Here is a 14,834-nt window from a genome sequence, read left to right as displayed (position 1 = left end):
AACCAAATATGAGTGAGTACATCCCATGTTCCTCTTTTTGGGTCTGGCTCACCTCACTCAGGGTAGTGTTTTCTATTTCCATCCATTTGCCTGCAAAATTCAGGAAGTCATTGTTTTTTACTGCTGAGTAGTACTCTAATATGTATATATTCCATACTTTCTTCATCCATTCTTCCATTGAAGGGCATCTAGGTTGTTTCCAGGTTCTGGCTATTACAAACAATGCTGCTATGAACATAGTTGAGCATATACTTTTGTTGTATGATAGGGCATTTCTTGGGTATATTCCCAAGAGTGGTATTGCTGGGTCCAGGGGTAGGTGGATCCCGAAATTCCTGAGAAACCGCCATACTGTTTTCCAAAGTGGTTGCACAAGTTTGCATTCCCACCAGCAATGGATGAGTGTACCCCTTTCTCCACAACCTCTCCAGCAAAGGCTATCATTGGTGTTTTTTATTTTAGCCATTCTGACAGGTGTAAGATGGTATCTTAAAGTTGTCTTGATTTGCATTTCCCTGATCGCTAAGGAAGTTGAGCATGACCTTAAATGTCTTTTGGCCATTCGAACTTCTTCTGTTGAGAATTCTCTGTTCAGCTCAGTGCCCCATTTTATAATTGGGTTGATTAGTTTTTTACAGTCTAGTTTCTTGAGTTCTTTATATATTTTGGAGATCAGACCTTTGTCTGTTGCGGGGTTGGTGAAGATCTTCTCCCAGTCAGTGGGTTGCCTTTTTGTCTTAGTGACAGTGTCCTTTGCTTTACAGAAGCTTCTCAGTCTCAGGAGGTCCCATTTATTCAATGATGCCCTTAATGTCTGTGCTGCTGGGGTTGTACGTAGGAAGTGTTCTCCTGTGCCCATGTGTTGTAGAGTACTTCCCACTTTCTCTTCTATCAGGTTCAGTGTGTTCGGACTGATATTGAGGTCTTTAATCCATTTGGACTTGAGTTTTGAGCATGGTAATAGATATACATTACAGTTTTAAATGAGCTATACAAACACAATACCTTAATCAAGAGCACAATTATACATATAACAAATTTCACATTAAACTTATGTAAATAAACCAAGATCCATACCAATGCAAAGTATCCATCTCTATAGCATATCCCCTTTAAATGTAAACAGGCATTTATAAACAATATTTGGGAATATGGGTGTAGTTATTTCTCTCCAAGCTGCTTCTTGCTGTTTATTTGGTGAAATATTTTCTTTGTGGATGTTTTCACAAGAACCTTGTTTCATCAAACCATATTGGTCTGGAAGCAGTCCATACGTTCTCATCTTCTATGGAAACAAAAGAAGAATCTCTTTTCCAAAGCAACATATACTTAGAACCAAATTCTGAAATCAAGATACCTTTAAAATATACACATTGGTTTAGCTTAACAGCCCATGTAATGATATGTCTCTCTGTACTTAGCTCATTCACAGTCAAAAAATTCAAAGATAACACAATAATATACATAATCCAGACTGTGAATTTTCCATTTTTGTGTGGCTTATTTTTTTTACTCCTTTTAATCTATGACTATCTGTAGTCTGTCTCTTCAAAGACTTTGTTTTTTTTGTTTTTATAAAGCATTTGCTTCTTTTTATAACTCTCTATACTCTTTTTCTTCTCTCTTCCAAGCCTACATACATTTATCCAACACTGTGACCCATTTAGAGTTCTTTTATGTCTGAATCTGTCCTTACTGCATTATCTGTGATCCTCTACTGTCTTTAAGAGCTTTTAAAATGCTAAGCAGCTTGATTGCAGCTGCTTTGCATGCTGGCTCAGCCTCTCTCTAGTTTTAAAATGGTGGAAGCATCACCACTGTCAGCTCTGGGACAACCAGGCAGGAGCTGCACTCAGCATTCCAACCCTGAGAATGAACATGCAGCACATAAACCCTTTTTATCTGAGTAACAGCCAAATCTGCCATGCAGAGCATTGTGCAGCCTGGAAACATCTCTGTGTGTGGCAGCAGGAATCTGCCCTGCCCTCCAACCTGTGTAAGCCTAGTAGACCTGATCCCACTGCCTACTCAGGCAGGGAACACCAGGCTGTGGCCATGGTCTCAGCTACTTTCCTCCCAACCCTGAGTTGGGCATACAAACACCCGAGCCCACAATAGCCATTCAAATGCTCCATAGCCAGAGTTTATGCTGGCAGCATGGCTCAGGAAGCCACATTTTAAAACTGCGTGGCTTTTTTTCTTCTAGGGCTGAATCAAGAAAACTTCTCTTAATGGAGCTGCAGCCTTCCACCAGCAAACAGCAATAAGCTGTGTTAAACTCTGTATTTTTTTTTTATCTAAAATTCCTTTTCAAGCCCTCTCAGGTTTTATGTGGATTTAGTTGGCCACATGGGTGCCAATTGTTTTAGGGAGACTGCTTGTTTATCCCCAAAATAACCACACAGAAACTATATTATTAAATCACTGCTTGGCACATTAGCTCTAGCTTCTTATTGGCTAACTCTTATATCTTAACTTAACCCATTTCTATTAATCTGTATATCACCACAAGGTCGTGCCTACCAGCAAAGCTTTAGCATGTCTATCTCCAGTGGCAGATCCATGGCGTCTTTCTGACTCTGCCCTTCTTTCTCCCAGCATTCAGTCCAGGCCTTCCTGCCTACCTAAGTTCTGCCCTATCAATAGGCCAAGGCAGTTTCTTTATTCATTAATGGTAATCATAGCACACAGAGGGGACTCCCATATCATTTTAATTATGTTATGCCATGGGGATATTCTTTCTGGTCTTCTTAATTTGGTGTTCTGTGTACTTCTTGTAACTGTATGAATATGTTTGGTTTTGGGGGTTTATTTTTGGTTTCAGGAATTTTTCTTCTATGACCTTATTGAAGATCTTTCTATGCTGTTTACTTTGGATTCTTCTCCCTCATCTGTTCTAGGGATTTGAGAAGGGTATTTGGAGGGAGTGATCAGGTAGATTCACCTGACTAGTCCCTGGCAGAAGATTGCAGCACATGACTGGGAAGAGAGGCTGCATGTAGTTCTTGAGACCTATGGTTTGTAGATCAGGACTGTCATAAATAGGCCTAGACACTGGATGTGGGGCCTAGACTAGATCTGGGGATGTGGGGAGGATCGGGCAAATTCACCTGTCTAGACCCTGCTGCATGTTTTGCAGGGCCTGGCTGGGAGGAAATACTAGATGGGTACATAAAGGGTTTGTAGGTTCGTAGTAGATGACACAGGTCCTGGCCAGAGCCTGGAGGTTGGGGATGGCACAAGCCAGATTGGCTACTAGGTGTGGGACTCAAGCTTCATTTGGTGGTTGGAGTATGTGGAGGAATGGATCAGATGAACTCAGCTGGCTAGATTCTGGGAGGTAGAGTCATTGGTTGGGTGTGGAAATGTTTATCAAAACCACATAGAAAACTTGATAATTTTAAGTAGTAGTGTAGAAAATATGATAAAAACAGAGGATTTGAACTAGATGCATATGTGGTAAATTATACTCAGAGATATATTTTGTTTAATTTCTAACATGTCTTATTTTTTTATTATCAAGAGAGACTAATTGGTAATATTTATGGGATACAATGTGGTATTTGAAACAAATATACAGTGTGCAATACTAAATCAGAGTAATTAGAATTTTCTTCTTAAGTATTTATCATTTTTGTGCATTGGGAAACTTTTGGTTCGTTTTTTCATTCTTTATGAAATACATAATAAATTAATGTAACCCTCTTCTGCTGTAGAACATTAGAAATCATTCCTCCTATTGTGACTGTATTTTGATGCTCATTATTCACCCTTTTGTGGTGGTTTGAATAAGATATCCTCTACAGTCTTGTGCATTTGGATACTTGATCTCCAGTTGGTAGTGCTGTTTTGGAAGGCTTAAGAGAGAGATATGTCCTTGTTGGAGGAAGTGCATCCCTAGAGGCAGACTTCTAGAGTGTAAAGACTCACACAATTTCAAGTTTGTTTTCTCTGCTTCAATATAGTGCTTCAAAATATATGCCTTTGTTCCAACATCATGGGCTCTAAGTTTCTGGAACTATAAGCCTAAATAAACATTTCAGTAAGTTGCATTGATCATAGCATTTCATCAAAGAAATAGAAAAGTAACTATGCACTTCTTGTATCCTGCTCCCTACAACTATTCCTCATTTCTAGTGACCACTATTCTACATTCTTCATCTATGGACCATTTTTAGCTTCCACACGGAAGCAAGAATGTGTAATACTTAACTTCCCTAATCTTCAACCTTAATGCAGAATCTGAACTTACACATTTTTTTTTACTTTTTAGTTTTTTAATTTTTTAAAAAAGAAAACAAACTATCTCCTTTCACCATACACACTAATTCAAGTTCCCCTTCCCATTTCATCCATATACCCCCCCATCCACTCCACAGAGAGGATAAGGCACATTGTTTTGGGAAAGGTACAAGGTCTTCCCTACTATATATAGGCTGAGCAAGGTATCATCCAAAGAGAATGGGTTCCCAAAAAGCTAGTACAAGTAGTAGGGATAAATCCTGGTGCCATTTCCAGTGGCCCTGCAGTCAGCCCCAGCCATACAACTGTTGCCCACAGTGTAGCTTGGTCCTATGTTGGTTCCTTCTTTGTCTGACCAAAGTTGGTGAGCTCCCATTAGCTCAGGTAAGCTGTTTCAGTGGGTGTGCCAACCATCATGTTCCTGACCTCTTTGCTCATATTCTCACTCTTCCAATTCTTCAACTGGACTTTGGGAGCTCAGCCCAGGGCTCTGCTGTGGGTCTCTGACTCTGCCTCCGTCAGTTGCTGGGTGAAGGTTCCATGGTGATATTTAAAATATTTATCAGTCTGACTATATGGTAAGGCCAGTTCAGGCACCCTCTTGTCTACTGCCCAGGGTCCTAGCTGAGGTCATCCCTATGAACTCCTTGGAACTTTTCAAGAGCCAGGCTACTTGCTAAGGTTTATACTGTATTAAATTCATATTTAATCTAATTTAATATTCCTTCCAGAATTGCCCTATATTCTTAATATCTGCTCCCACACATTTTCTCTGGATTTATATGTTTATATTATAAGACTCGAGTAGTTCTTTTCAAATATATTGCACATCCTCATGGGTCATACTGTGCACACCACCTTTATGTGCATGCTGATCCTTTGGTCTAATTGTAGATCTAGAGTCAGAGAAGAGAGGGTCCTGGAGAGAATCAGCATTGTATTGTATGGTGGCCACAGTTTCCTGGCACACCCCTTCATTCAGGGATGGAAAAGCTAATGCCATTGATAATGAAGAGGCTGGTTTCCACTGGTAATAGGGAGGTATCTTCCTCTGGTAAGAAGCAGTCAACAGAATCTTGATCTCACTGGCTTCACTGGGTCTTCTCACAGAGTCCTACTGTTCCACAGTCCGTGCCCCCAGTTTAACAGTAAACATCCTACAAGACCAGTAGTTCAACTTGCATTGTAATTTAAGTGGTTTCAAGATGAAATTTTGTATTTGATTTTCACTGATGCCTGTCCTGTGGCTTTGAGATAAGCATCTCCTTCAGGAGAAGCACAGTCGCTTATGGTCATTTACACAGTTCTTGTGCAGGAAATTTGAAACCCATATCTCATTCCTTTCTTTTATTACTTTTCCAGCACTGTTAGGAACAGCAAGCCAACCTCATTATTTTGTTAGTTTTCTTAAAATGTTCCAAAACAAGTATACAGTCACCTATCTCCTTGCTTCTTGTGGTTATTGATAGCATTTATTGGAGATACTTTACACACTGTCCTGCCAGAGCATGGCATGGATTACCAGTATGCTCTTTACTACTGAAGTATAGTAATTAGTTTAATTTAATTAAATCAACTTTTAAAAATTATTTGAATAACACAAGCAACCCATGTTCAGAAAGTCAAACTGGAGACAAATTCAAAAACATCATTTAAATTTTTTCTCTAGACTCAATTTCAGTACCAAAAGCTATATTCCTGGCACTCTGAAGAAAGATAACCAGTAGATTAGATAAGGTAGAGAGATGACTAGATGATAGATGGATAGATAGATAGATAGATAGATAGATAGACAGATAATTTATTATGAAAATTTAGTATTTAGTTCAGGCAATAACAAAAGCTGAAAACTCCCACTATCAACATATGAAAGCTGCAGTCCCCAAAAATGTAGTGGTATAACTCCAGTTTGATGTAAAAGACCTAACCATGAGGAAAACCAAGGTAGTACATTCTAGGCTAAATTCAAAACCTTGAGAATCAGAGGATTGATGGTGCAATTTTCAGTTCATTTCTGAAGACCTGGAGAAAAGGAATCCAAATTGCTTAAGATCTAGTCAAAGAGAAGCAGAAGCTTAATGTACCCACTAATGCAGGCAAGAAGAGAGCAGATTCTTCCTTTCTCAGCCCCCCTTTTTTTCTATTAAATTCCTCTTCAGGTTGAAGGAAGCCAACCCACACTGCAAATGATCTGCTTTCCTGAGTCTACCAATTCAAAGGCCATTTCCTCTGGAAACATCCCCATTGACATACAGATATAAAATATATCCACATAGTTATAAAATATATCCACATAGTGGGTACCCAATTGTCTTGGTTCATTTCTCTGTTGCTGTGATAAAACACTGACCAAAAGCTACCTGGAAAGGAAAGGGTTTCATCTTACACTTCTAGGTAACATTCCATCACTTAGGGAGTCAAGGCAGTGACTCAAAGCAGGAATGCAAACACCAGGAACAAGCAGAAACACCCAGCTGTCTTCACTGTTGCTAAGATAAGACATTGCATAGAGGCAACTTGAAGAGGAAAGGGTTTATTTCATCTTACACTACAAATATCATTTCATCACAAGGAAAGAAAGCACAAACTCAAAGCAGGAACAGAGGCAGAAACCTTGGAGGAATGCTGCTCACTGGATTGTTCTCCATGGCTTGCTCAGCTAATTTTTATAACCCAGGACCACTTGCCCAAGGATAGCACTATCTACAGATAGCTGGGCCCTAATGCATCCATCATCAATCAAGAAAATACTCCACAGACATGCCCATAGGGCAATCTGATGGAAGTAATTCTTCAGTTCAGGTTCCCTCTTCCAGTTGATTCCTATTTGTATCAAGCTGGCAGAAACTAACCAGCAGACCAACTAAGTTGTCAAATAAAACTAGTCATCAATCTAATGCTCTCCCACTAATTAGCTCTCCTGAGCTAATGAGAGTTCACCTGTAACACGAGGGCCGGGCTTGTTTGGGTTTCTGTCCTGTCCAGTTCCCACAGCTGGTAAGCCCCAAAGAAAATCACACAGAGTCTGCATTAATTATAAACTGATTGGCCCATTAGCTCAGGCTTCTTCTTATTAACTCTTATAACTTATATCAACCCATTGTTCTTATCTATGTTAGTCACATGGCTCAGTACCTTTTTCAGCGGGGTAGATCACATCCTGCTTCTTAGGTAGTTTGGGCAGGAGAAGGAGGAATGGGCTTCCTCCTTCCTAGATTTCTCCTGTTCTCATCGTCCCACCTCTACTTCCTGTCTGGTTGACCCACCTATACTTCTGCCTGGCCAATCAGCATTTATTTAAAATATGATTGACAGAGTACAGACAATTCTCCCACACCATTCACCAACTCCAGCCAGACAGGAAAGGAACCAGCATAGGTCTAAACTAGTCCCTCTGAATGTGGTTGACAGTTGCATGGCTGGAGCAGACTGCAGGGCCACTGACAATGACACCAGGATTTATCCATACTGCTTGTACTGGCTTTTTGGGAACCTATTCTCTTTGGGTAGATACCTTGCTCAGCCTAGGGAGGACCTTAGACCTTCCCCAAAGCAATGTGCCTTACCTTCTCTGAGGAGTGGATGGGGAGTGTGGGACTAGGTGGAGGGGATGGGAGGAGGGAAAGGAGTGGGAACTGGGTTTGGTAAATAAAATGAAAAAATATAGTTTATTTTCTTTTCTAAAAAAATAAAAATAAAGTGTCTTATGAAAAATCTAGCCATCAAGCCATTGATCAAAGAGCATAGAGAGATGATCACTAAGGACATAAAGAACTGTAAAGGCCACGAGATAGGCAAAAGGTTGTAGTTTTACAAGGACAGAGAGGTAGTCAATGACAATGGAGCATAGAGAATAGACAGTGGTACAAGGGACATTTGAAAAGTTAGGCAGAGGCCCCAAGCTCTGATACAGAATTTGGATTTTATTCCTAGCATGTTGGAAATTCACTGAATGTCAAGTGGATAATAATATGTTTGATTTACTTTTTAATAAATCATCTAGCAGCTCTGTATATTAAGTACTGTATGGCAGCAACAATGAAGGGCAGATGATCAATTACAGAACTATTGCAGGCATATATTGAGACATGATATGCTCGTTCTCTCCCTGTCCTTTCCTCCCTCCTTCCCTCCCCCCTCTCATACACATGCACAAACACTCATTAGCAGAAATGAACACGGGGCTCTGCTGAATTTGCAGCCTATTGTGTTAACTCGTTTATATGTGTCCAATGTACACTTTAGATAGAATTGTTATATTTCTCAAATTATCTGTACCTTCAGGTTTTAGACAAAAATAACAGCATTGTGCAATTATACATAGCAATAATCTAACAGTAAATGTGGGGAAAACTGAGAAAAAAATAATAAATGCCTTTAATTGGGAAAGAAAGAAAGAAAGAAAGGAAGGAAGGAAGGAAGGAAGGAAGGAAGGAAGGAAGGAAGGAAGGAAGGAAGGAGGAAGAATATTCATAGACACACACAAACACTCATACACATATATGTGTGTGTGTGGAGGAAAGGGTTTATTTTGCACTTCCAGGTAACATTCCATCCCTTAGGGAGTCGTGTGTGTATGTATGTGTGTGTGTGTGTGAATAGAACCCAAAACTAAGAAGTCAGAAGAACAACTGCATAGATTAGATCCCTGCCATTCATTTGCTGTGACATGGCCTTGATCATGGCACTTTATGTGGCACGGGTTTCCATTACTTTATCTGCAAAATGGGGAGTTCAACAAATTGTCCTAGATAAAATGTCTCTTTTGTTCTCCAAATTGTTATTTTGAGAACCACATTCTTTATCATGCTGTAGGAATTGTATCTATCTTATACAATCTAACCTCGGGAAATAGGAGATAAATTCTTATTTTCAGGGAGGAAAGTTGAAATAAACAGACTAAATGAGTTCCCAAATCATAAAACAGTTGATAGTAGAGAGTTTATAATATAAAACTTTTTGTCAGTTATCCAAAGATGAAACTTTTCCCCCTTTTTTCATCCCTTAAAAGTTCTCTTAAGACTGGTCCAACAAACAAAAAATTTAAATGCCACAATTTGCTGTTATTACATTTTGCTTAGTAGCTTGAGATACATTTGGCCATCTGTAATCAGTGTGTAACAAGATATAACCACAAACTAGTAAATGGTGGGATCTTATATTGACCCTGAACTCATACTGACCACTTTCTATTTCCTATAGCTGTGCGGTTCTGTGACCGGTGCCATCTAATCAAGCCAGACCGCTGCCATCACTGTTCTGTCTGTGCTATGTAAGTGACAACTATACTTTCTCTGTGCTGCTGCTGGCCACTGATGGTTGCCTAGACAACGAAATGACTGATCCTAACGTGTAACCATGCCTAGATAAGAGCATTTCTTTTGAGACATAATGAACACATGCCAAACACTTTCACAGGAGTGATAATCATTCTCGTCTAAAGATAGAAAAATAATACTGCATTTTCAAAAGAAACATTACATTGTAAATGATTTCAGATTTATAGATTTATTGTGAAGAGAGTTCTCATATGTCTAACACTCACTTTCCCCTATTATTAATATGTTCCATTAGTATAATACATTTCTAAGATTAATAAACCAATATTAAGACATTGTTTTTCATTGTATTCTATTGTAATATAGCTTAATTATAAAAATGTTCTACTATTGAAACTCTATGTAATTTACAGCTTTTACTATTCAAACCAATGCTATATAAATATCTTTGTCCAGATGTCATTTTGTATGTATGTGAGCGTTTCTGTTGGGTGACTTATATATAACTGGAATATACTTTTTAGACATCTTCACTTTCCCCCTAATATTCTTTTTCTGTTCCACGATTCCATCCAGCATATCCCATTGCATTAACTAGTCACATCTACTCTGTAGGTCATCTTATCTATGACAATTTCTCAGATTTTACTTGGCTTTAACAACCTTTACAGTTTGGGGGATTAAGAATCAGATGTTTTATAAATTGTCCTTCAGTTAAAATGTGTTTATTCTTTCCCCATGATCATTAATAATGGGATAATGTGGAAGAAGAACATGGAGCTAATGTACTAATCTCATTACATGGTATTAAGGGTACATATAAACATGACTTTTGACTGCAGTGTTCATATTGAACATCTCTCTCAACTGATGTTTGTGAGGTGTTTCTAGTGTGAGATTATTCTGTCCTCCTCTCATTTCTGAACTATACTCTTTGGATGAAAGTCACTCTACATAACTCCAAACTAAAGTAATAGGAAGTTATGTCTCCTCTCCTTGAAATATATGCATAAATTATTTGGAATACATCTGCATAAGGAGATGTGTCCCTTCTGCCCCACTTACTTGTCTATTCAATCATTTGAATCAATACAGAGGTATAGATATTTATTTTCTATTTTGAGTTACTAACCAACATTGTATTTTATTTTGCCTTTCAAATTGTTCCAGGTTTGTAACAATCACTTTTTGTGTTAGTGTATATTACTGTCATACCTTTGTTCCTGAGTGCCTGTTCCACCCATATTCTGCTTACCTTTGATTCAGACACAGGCTATATTTCCTTGCATTATTATTGAAATAAGTAAACAAAGCTAAAGGTGACATCTTGAAGCTTTTCCCTGTATCGGTAGTCTGGAGTTCCTTATCCCTTTCAAGACTACACTTCTAGAGTTGTCACTTGCTGCAAGCATAGTCCCAGGATGGTGCTGGAACTTGATCATCCCATGAGTCATTTAGGAGGCAGTAACTTTGGACTTGCCGGAGTGGAAATCTGTAGATAGTTTTGCTGAACTATGTAAAAATACTGCTAAAAACTTGAGCTCAATTTTGAAGTGTTTCTTCATTTTTATCATACTGTATTTTGTCCTCTTTGTAGATGTGTTTTGAAAATGGACCATCACTGCCCATGGTAAGTCCTTTTGATTCATTTCTATCCTCTAAAAGGGTCAAAGTTGTTCAATATATCCACTTCTTTAAGCTGAGTTGCAACATGCCCATTTTTGCTACCTTAATTCACTGGACTTTGTTTTTATGAGGAGGATAGCATTTTAAAACAATGATGAAAGTACCAGTAAAGGTATGGTAGTGAGTTCCTGAGGTTGCAGAGCTAATACTCTCCTATCCATTAACTTAGCCATTGAGCCAGTAATGAAATATGGCACAAGTATTTCTCTTCTTTGACATCATGCAATTCGTTTCTGTTTCTAGAAGTCTTGATTTTGAAATGTTACAGATAGTTAAATTCAGTGATTCTTCTATAAAAGTTGTGCGTCTGACCTAAAAAGCCAGTGTGGAATCACCTAATTACAACGAGAGAGCGTCAAAGTGCAGCTACTAAGACAGACATATATTTAGCAATGAAAATCCAGATTTGCCTGGGTGTTTCAGGAGCCATTCTAAAGCTATTAGGTAGCGCAGGTGACTCTGCTGGTAAATAAAAAGGGAAACTAGTGAGGTGTGAACTTGTTTTTCCAGTCTGTTTATATTAAGGAACCTCAGTCTCTGTTGGGTTTCTACACAACCTGTAATGAAGCAGCAGGAGTCACGTGCCTCCTTTCTTTAGTCCACTTAACTATCAGTGTGTTCTCAGTCAATAGGTCCTGATTTCAAATTAGTTTTCTTTTCTTTTTTTTTTTTTTAGGGTTAACAACTGCATTGGATTTTCCAACTACAAATTCTTCCTCCAGTTCTTAGCTTATTCCGTTCTCTATTGCCTATACATTGTGACAACCGTCTTCAGCTATTTCATCAAATACTGGAGAGTAAGTTTTTCAAAATCCCAATCGGCTCCCACCGAAGGAAGTGAATAGTGGCTCTAAATGTAGCACTCCTCACCCTATAGCCTTTGGCATTTTGAAATACCTATTAATGAAGTTACCAGAAGGCAAGGCAGTAAAAAGTAGTTTTCCATGTTGAATATTCTGAAGTTTAAGAAACTGTTGAGTAAAGATTCCACTTAAATGAGTTGTATCATCTGTGACTGCTTGCTAATGCTCAGGGAGAGTAACCTCTCAGCTGACCCACTCTTTCAAATCTATGTCTGTGCTTGAGTTTTAAAGACCTTTCTTTCCAGCTGTATATTTGAAAAACAGTTGAAACTAATTACAAATCACTAGTTTTTTTTTAAAAAAAAAAGTTAATAGGAATTAGTTAGAAAATACTTAGTAATTTCATGCTCAGATGGGAGCTGCAGTTTCTGTTGCAAAGAAAGAGAAACTGACTTGCACATAAGCACAAAATGATACAGAGAGTCTCTTTGGAACTTTGTGGGGTTTGCCTTTTTTTTGAGACAGGGTTTTTCCGCATAGCCCTGGCTGTTCTGGAACTTACTCTGTAGACCTGTCTGGTCTCAAACTCTGAGATCTGCGTGTATCTGTCTCGAGTTTGGGGACTGACGAGAGGCATCTGCCGCCACAGCCAGCCTCTCTTTTGAGTATGTGTGATGGCCAGTGGGTTGGGAAGTGAGAGCGGCAGATCTAATACTGGCTCTATTACTTACTTGCTGCACTTGTCTCATTGCTAAGATCCAATGAAACATATAATGATTCTAAGAATTATCACAAAATCTCAAAAACAAAAGAAAAACCTTAAAATTTTAAAAACTCAAAATCTTATCTTTCTCCTACTTGGAGATATCAGTCATATCCCGTATATTTTTAAAAGTTAAGGTGGATTTGCATATGTGAATAAGTAAAATATTATGAAATATGCCCTTTGTCAACTTCTGCCAGTTAAACTTTCAAAGAAGTCTCTTTCCTACACTATAATACAGTTATTAAGGTGTCCACAATGAGAGTTATCTAAACTGAAATGAATAGAAAAACACAAATGTGAGCAGAGCTACTGGTTATTACTTTAGAAAATTTGCAAAAGCCTTATATAACAAGGGATGTCATATCTAAGCTGGAGCAGTAAACCAGCAGGGAAAGAATGTAAATCACATGGTCAGAATAGAAATAATAATGAATTGGAGGAAAGAAAAAGACAAGACACTGAGAAGCTAAATTTTAAAATATGTAAATTATGAATCAGTGCTTTTATTCCTAGTAATGTAGAAAATTACACTTTCTATTCAACTTGCTTAATAAATTCAGATAATTAATAGCTGTAAGAAACAGGAGCAATATATTGGGTATCAAAATCCCTAATTTAAACAAACTACAATCAGAAATGATGAGATGTTCTTGTGCACTTTCTTCAAATAGGAAACATTTCTTCACCAAGCTACACATCTTGATATTTCTTCTTTGGCCCCTTTCCACAGCACGACATCTATTCCCCATTCCTCAGGTTTCCATGACCTATTTGGCATTCCATCTGCATGCTGAGCTACTTCTATAAATATGAAGAAAATCTGCTGTATCCAATCAGCAGGGAAGTGTGAGCCTTGATCTTTCTTACATGCTTTTCTTGAGCCCTAACACAGTGGGCTACCATTTATTCACGACTCTTTACCTTTACCACAAAGTAAACAACATTGCATTTCGCACATTTTGCCTTTAACTCCCCTAGCCAGCCAATAATCAAATACTGAAATGCAAGCCAGGTACTGCACGCTTCCTTCACTCTTAAAAGATGATAACTGAATAGGAATTCTTCACAAGAAATGTGCCAGCAGTACAAGCAAATCCACGGTGAGCATGACCTTGTTCTTTTCCTATTCCTTCATTGCTTTTCCTCCTCAATAGCCTAACTTATGCCTGTCATCTGAGAGGGCATGAGGCCTGTCATAGCTTGTCCTTACACTGAAAAGGGCATTAACAACTGGGGAAATGGTTCCTTGCAGTCACTCCTGCCTAAATGACATTAGTATGGCTTAGGGATACAAGGCTTTCTGGGTTTAAATTGAGCCTCTTCTTAAAATAAAAAATAAACACTGCCATATATTTTTAAAGCCATATCAAAGAGACAAGCTGTACTCCCAAGAACAGCAACTTCTAATATATGGTACTTTATGGTTCTTGAAGTATTTTTATATCTATGATCTCATCTGATCCTCACTACAACCCTGTGAAGTAGCCAAAGCAAAAATTATTTGTCACATTCCAAGATGACAAAACTAAGGCTTACAGCAGAAGTAACTTGTCAAAAATCACCTACCTGGCTGTAAATTTCAAAGGGAGAACTTGAACATAAGTCTGCCCATAAGCCTCTGTGATCTTCCATGTACTATGCCTATGATAGTTCTGCTATAGACAGGCTTTAACTCTTTTAGAAGAAAGGATTCAGAAGACCATCACATCATTTCTTTCCTTTCAGTATTAAATTAAGCAAATTCTACTCTCAAAAGAGAAATTAATCTTTGCCTTTTGCAAAATTAATAATGCACACCGACCACGCTAGGCTACGGACCTCTTTACAAAGGTGATGAATTATTATTTTAGAAACCTAGTAATTATATTATTTTACAAATCTTCCTCTGAACTGTCTCTGATGACCATTGCTCTGAGGGATTTAGCTTGGTTATCTCCTGGAAATGCATTTTTGAACACAGAACTGCACAGGAAAAGTTGATATTGTGAACTCTATGAAAGTACAGCACAGCAGATATTCTAAACCATACAGACAGATGAGTTCAGAAAGAGTGATGGG

The 14,834-nt window shown here is 38.3% G+C and overlaps 1 protein-coding gene across 1 annotated transcript in view; it reads left to right on the top strand.

The window, feature by feature from the left end:
• The window catches only part of Zdhhc15 (zinc finger DHHC-type palmitoyltransferase 15), a 114,428-nt gene that overhangs the window by 70,868 nt on the left and 28,726 nt on the right, over positions 1-14,834 (top strand). The window contains exons 5-7 of the mRNA XM_057760415.1: positions 9,445-9,514; positions 11,119-11,151; positions 11,884-12,004. Of these exons, the coding sequence (XP_057616398.1) occupies positions 9,445-9,514; positions 11,119-11,151; positions 11,884-12,004 (224 nt within the window). The remainder of the gene's footprint in view (positions 1-9,444; positions 9,515-11,118; positions 11,152-11,883; positions 12,005-14,834) is intronic.

Source organism: Chionomys nivalis, chromosome X (genome assembly GCF_950005125.1).
Source record: "Chionomys nivalis chromosome X, mChiNiv1.1, whole genome shotgun sequence".
Lineage (NCBI taxonomy): Eukaryota > Metazoa > Chordata > Mammalia > Rodentia > Cricetidae > Chionomys > Chionomys nivalis.
The sequence above is the reverse complement of the archived record's forward strand: the minus strand, read 5'-3'. Positions and strand labels throughout refer to the sequence as shown.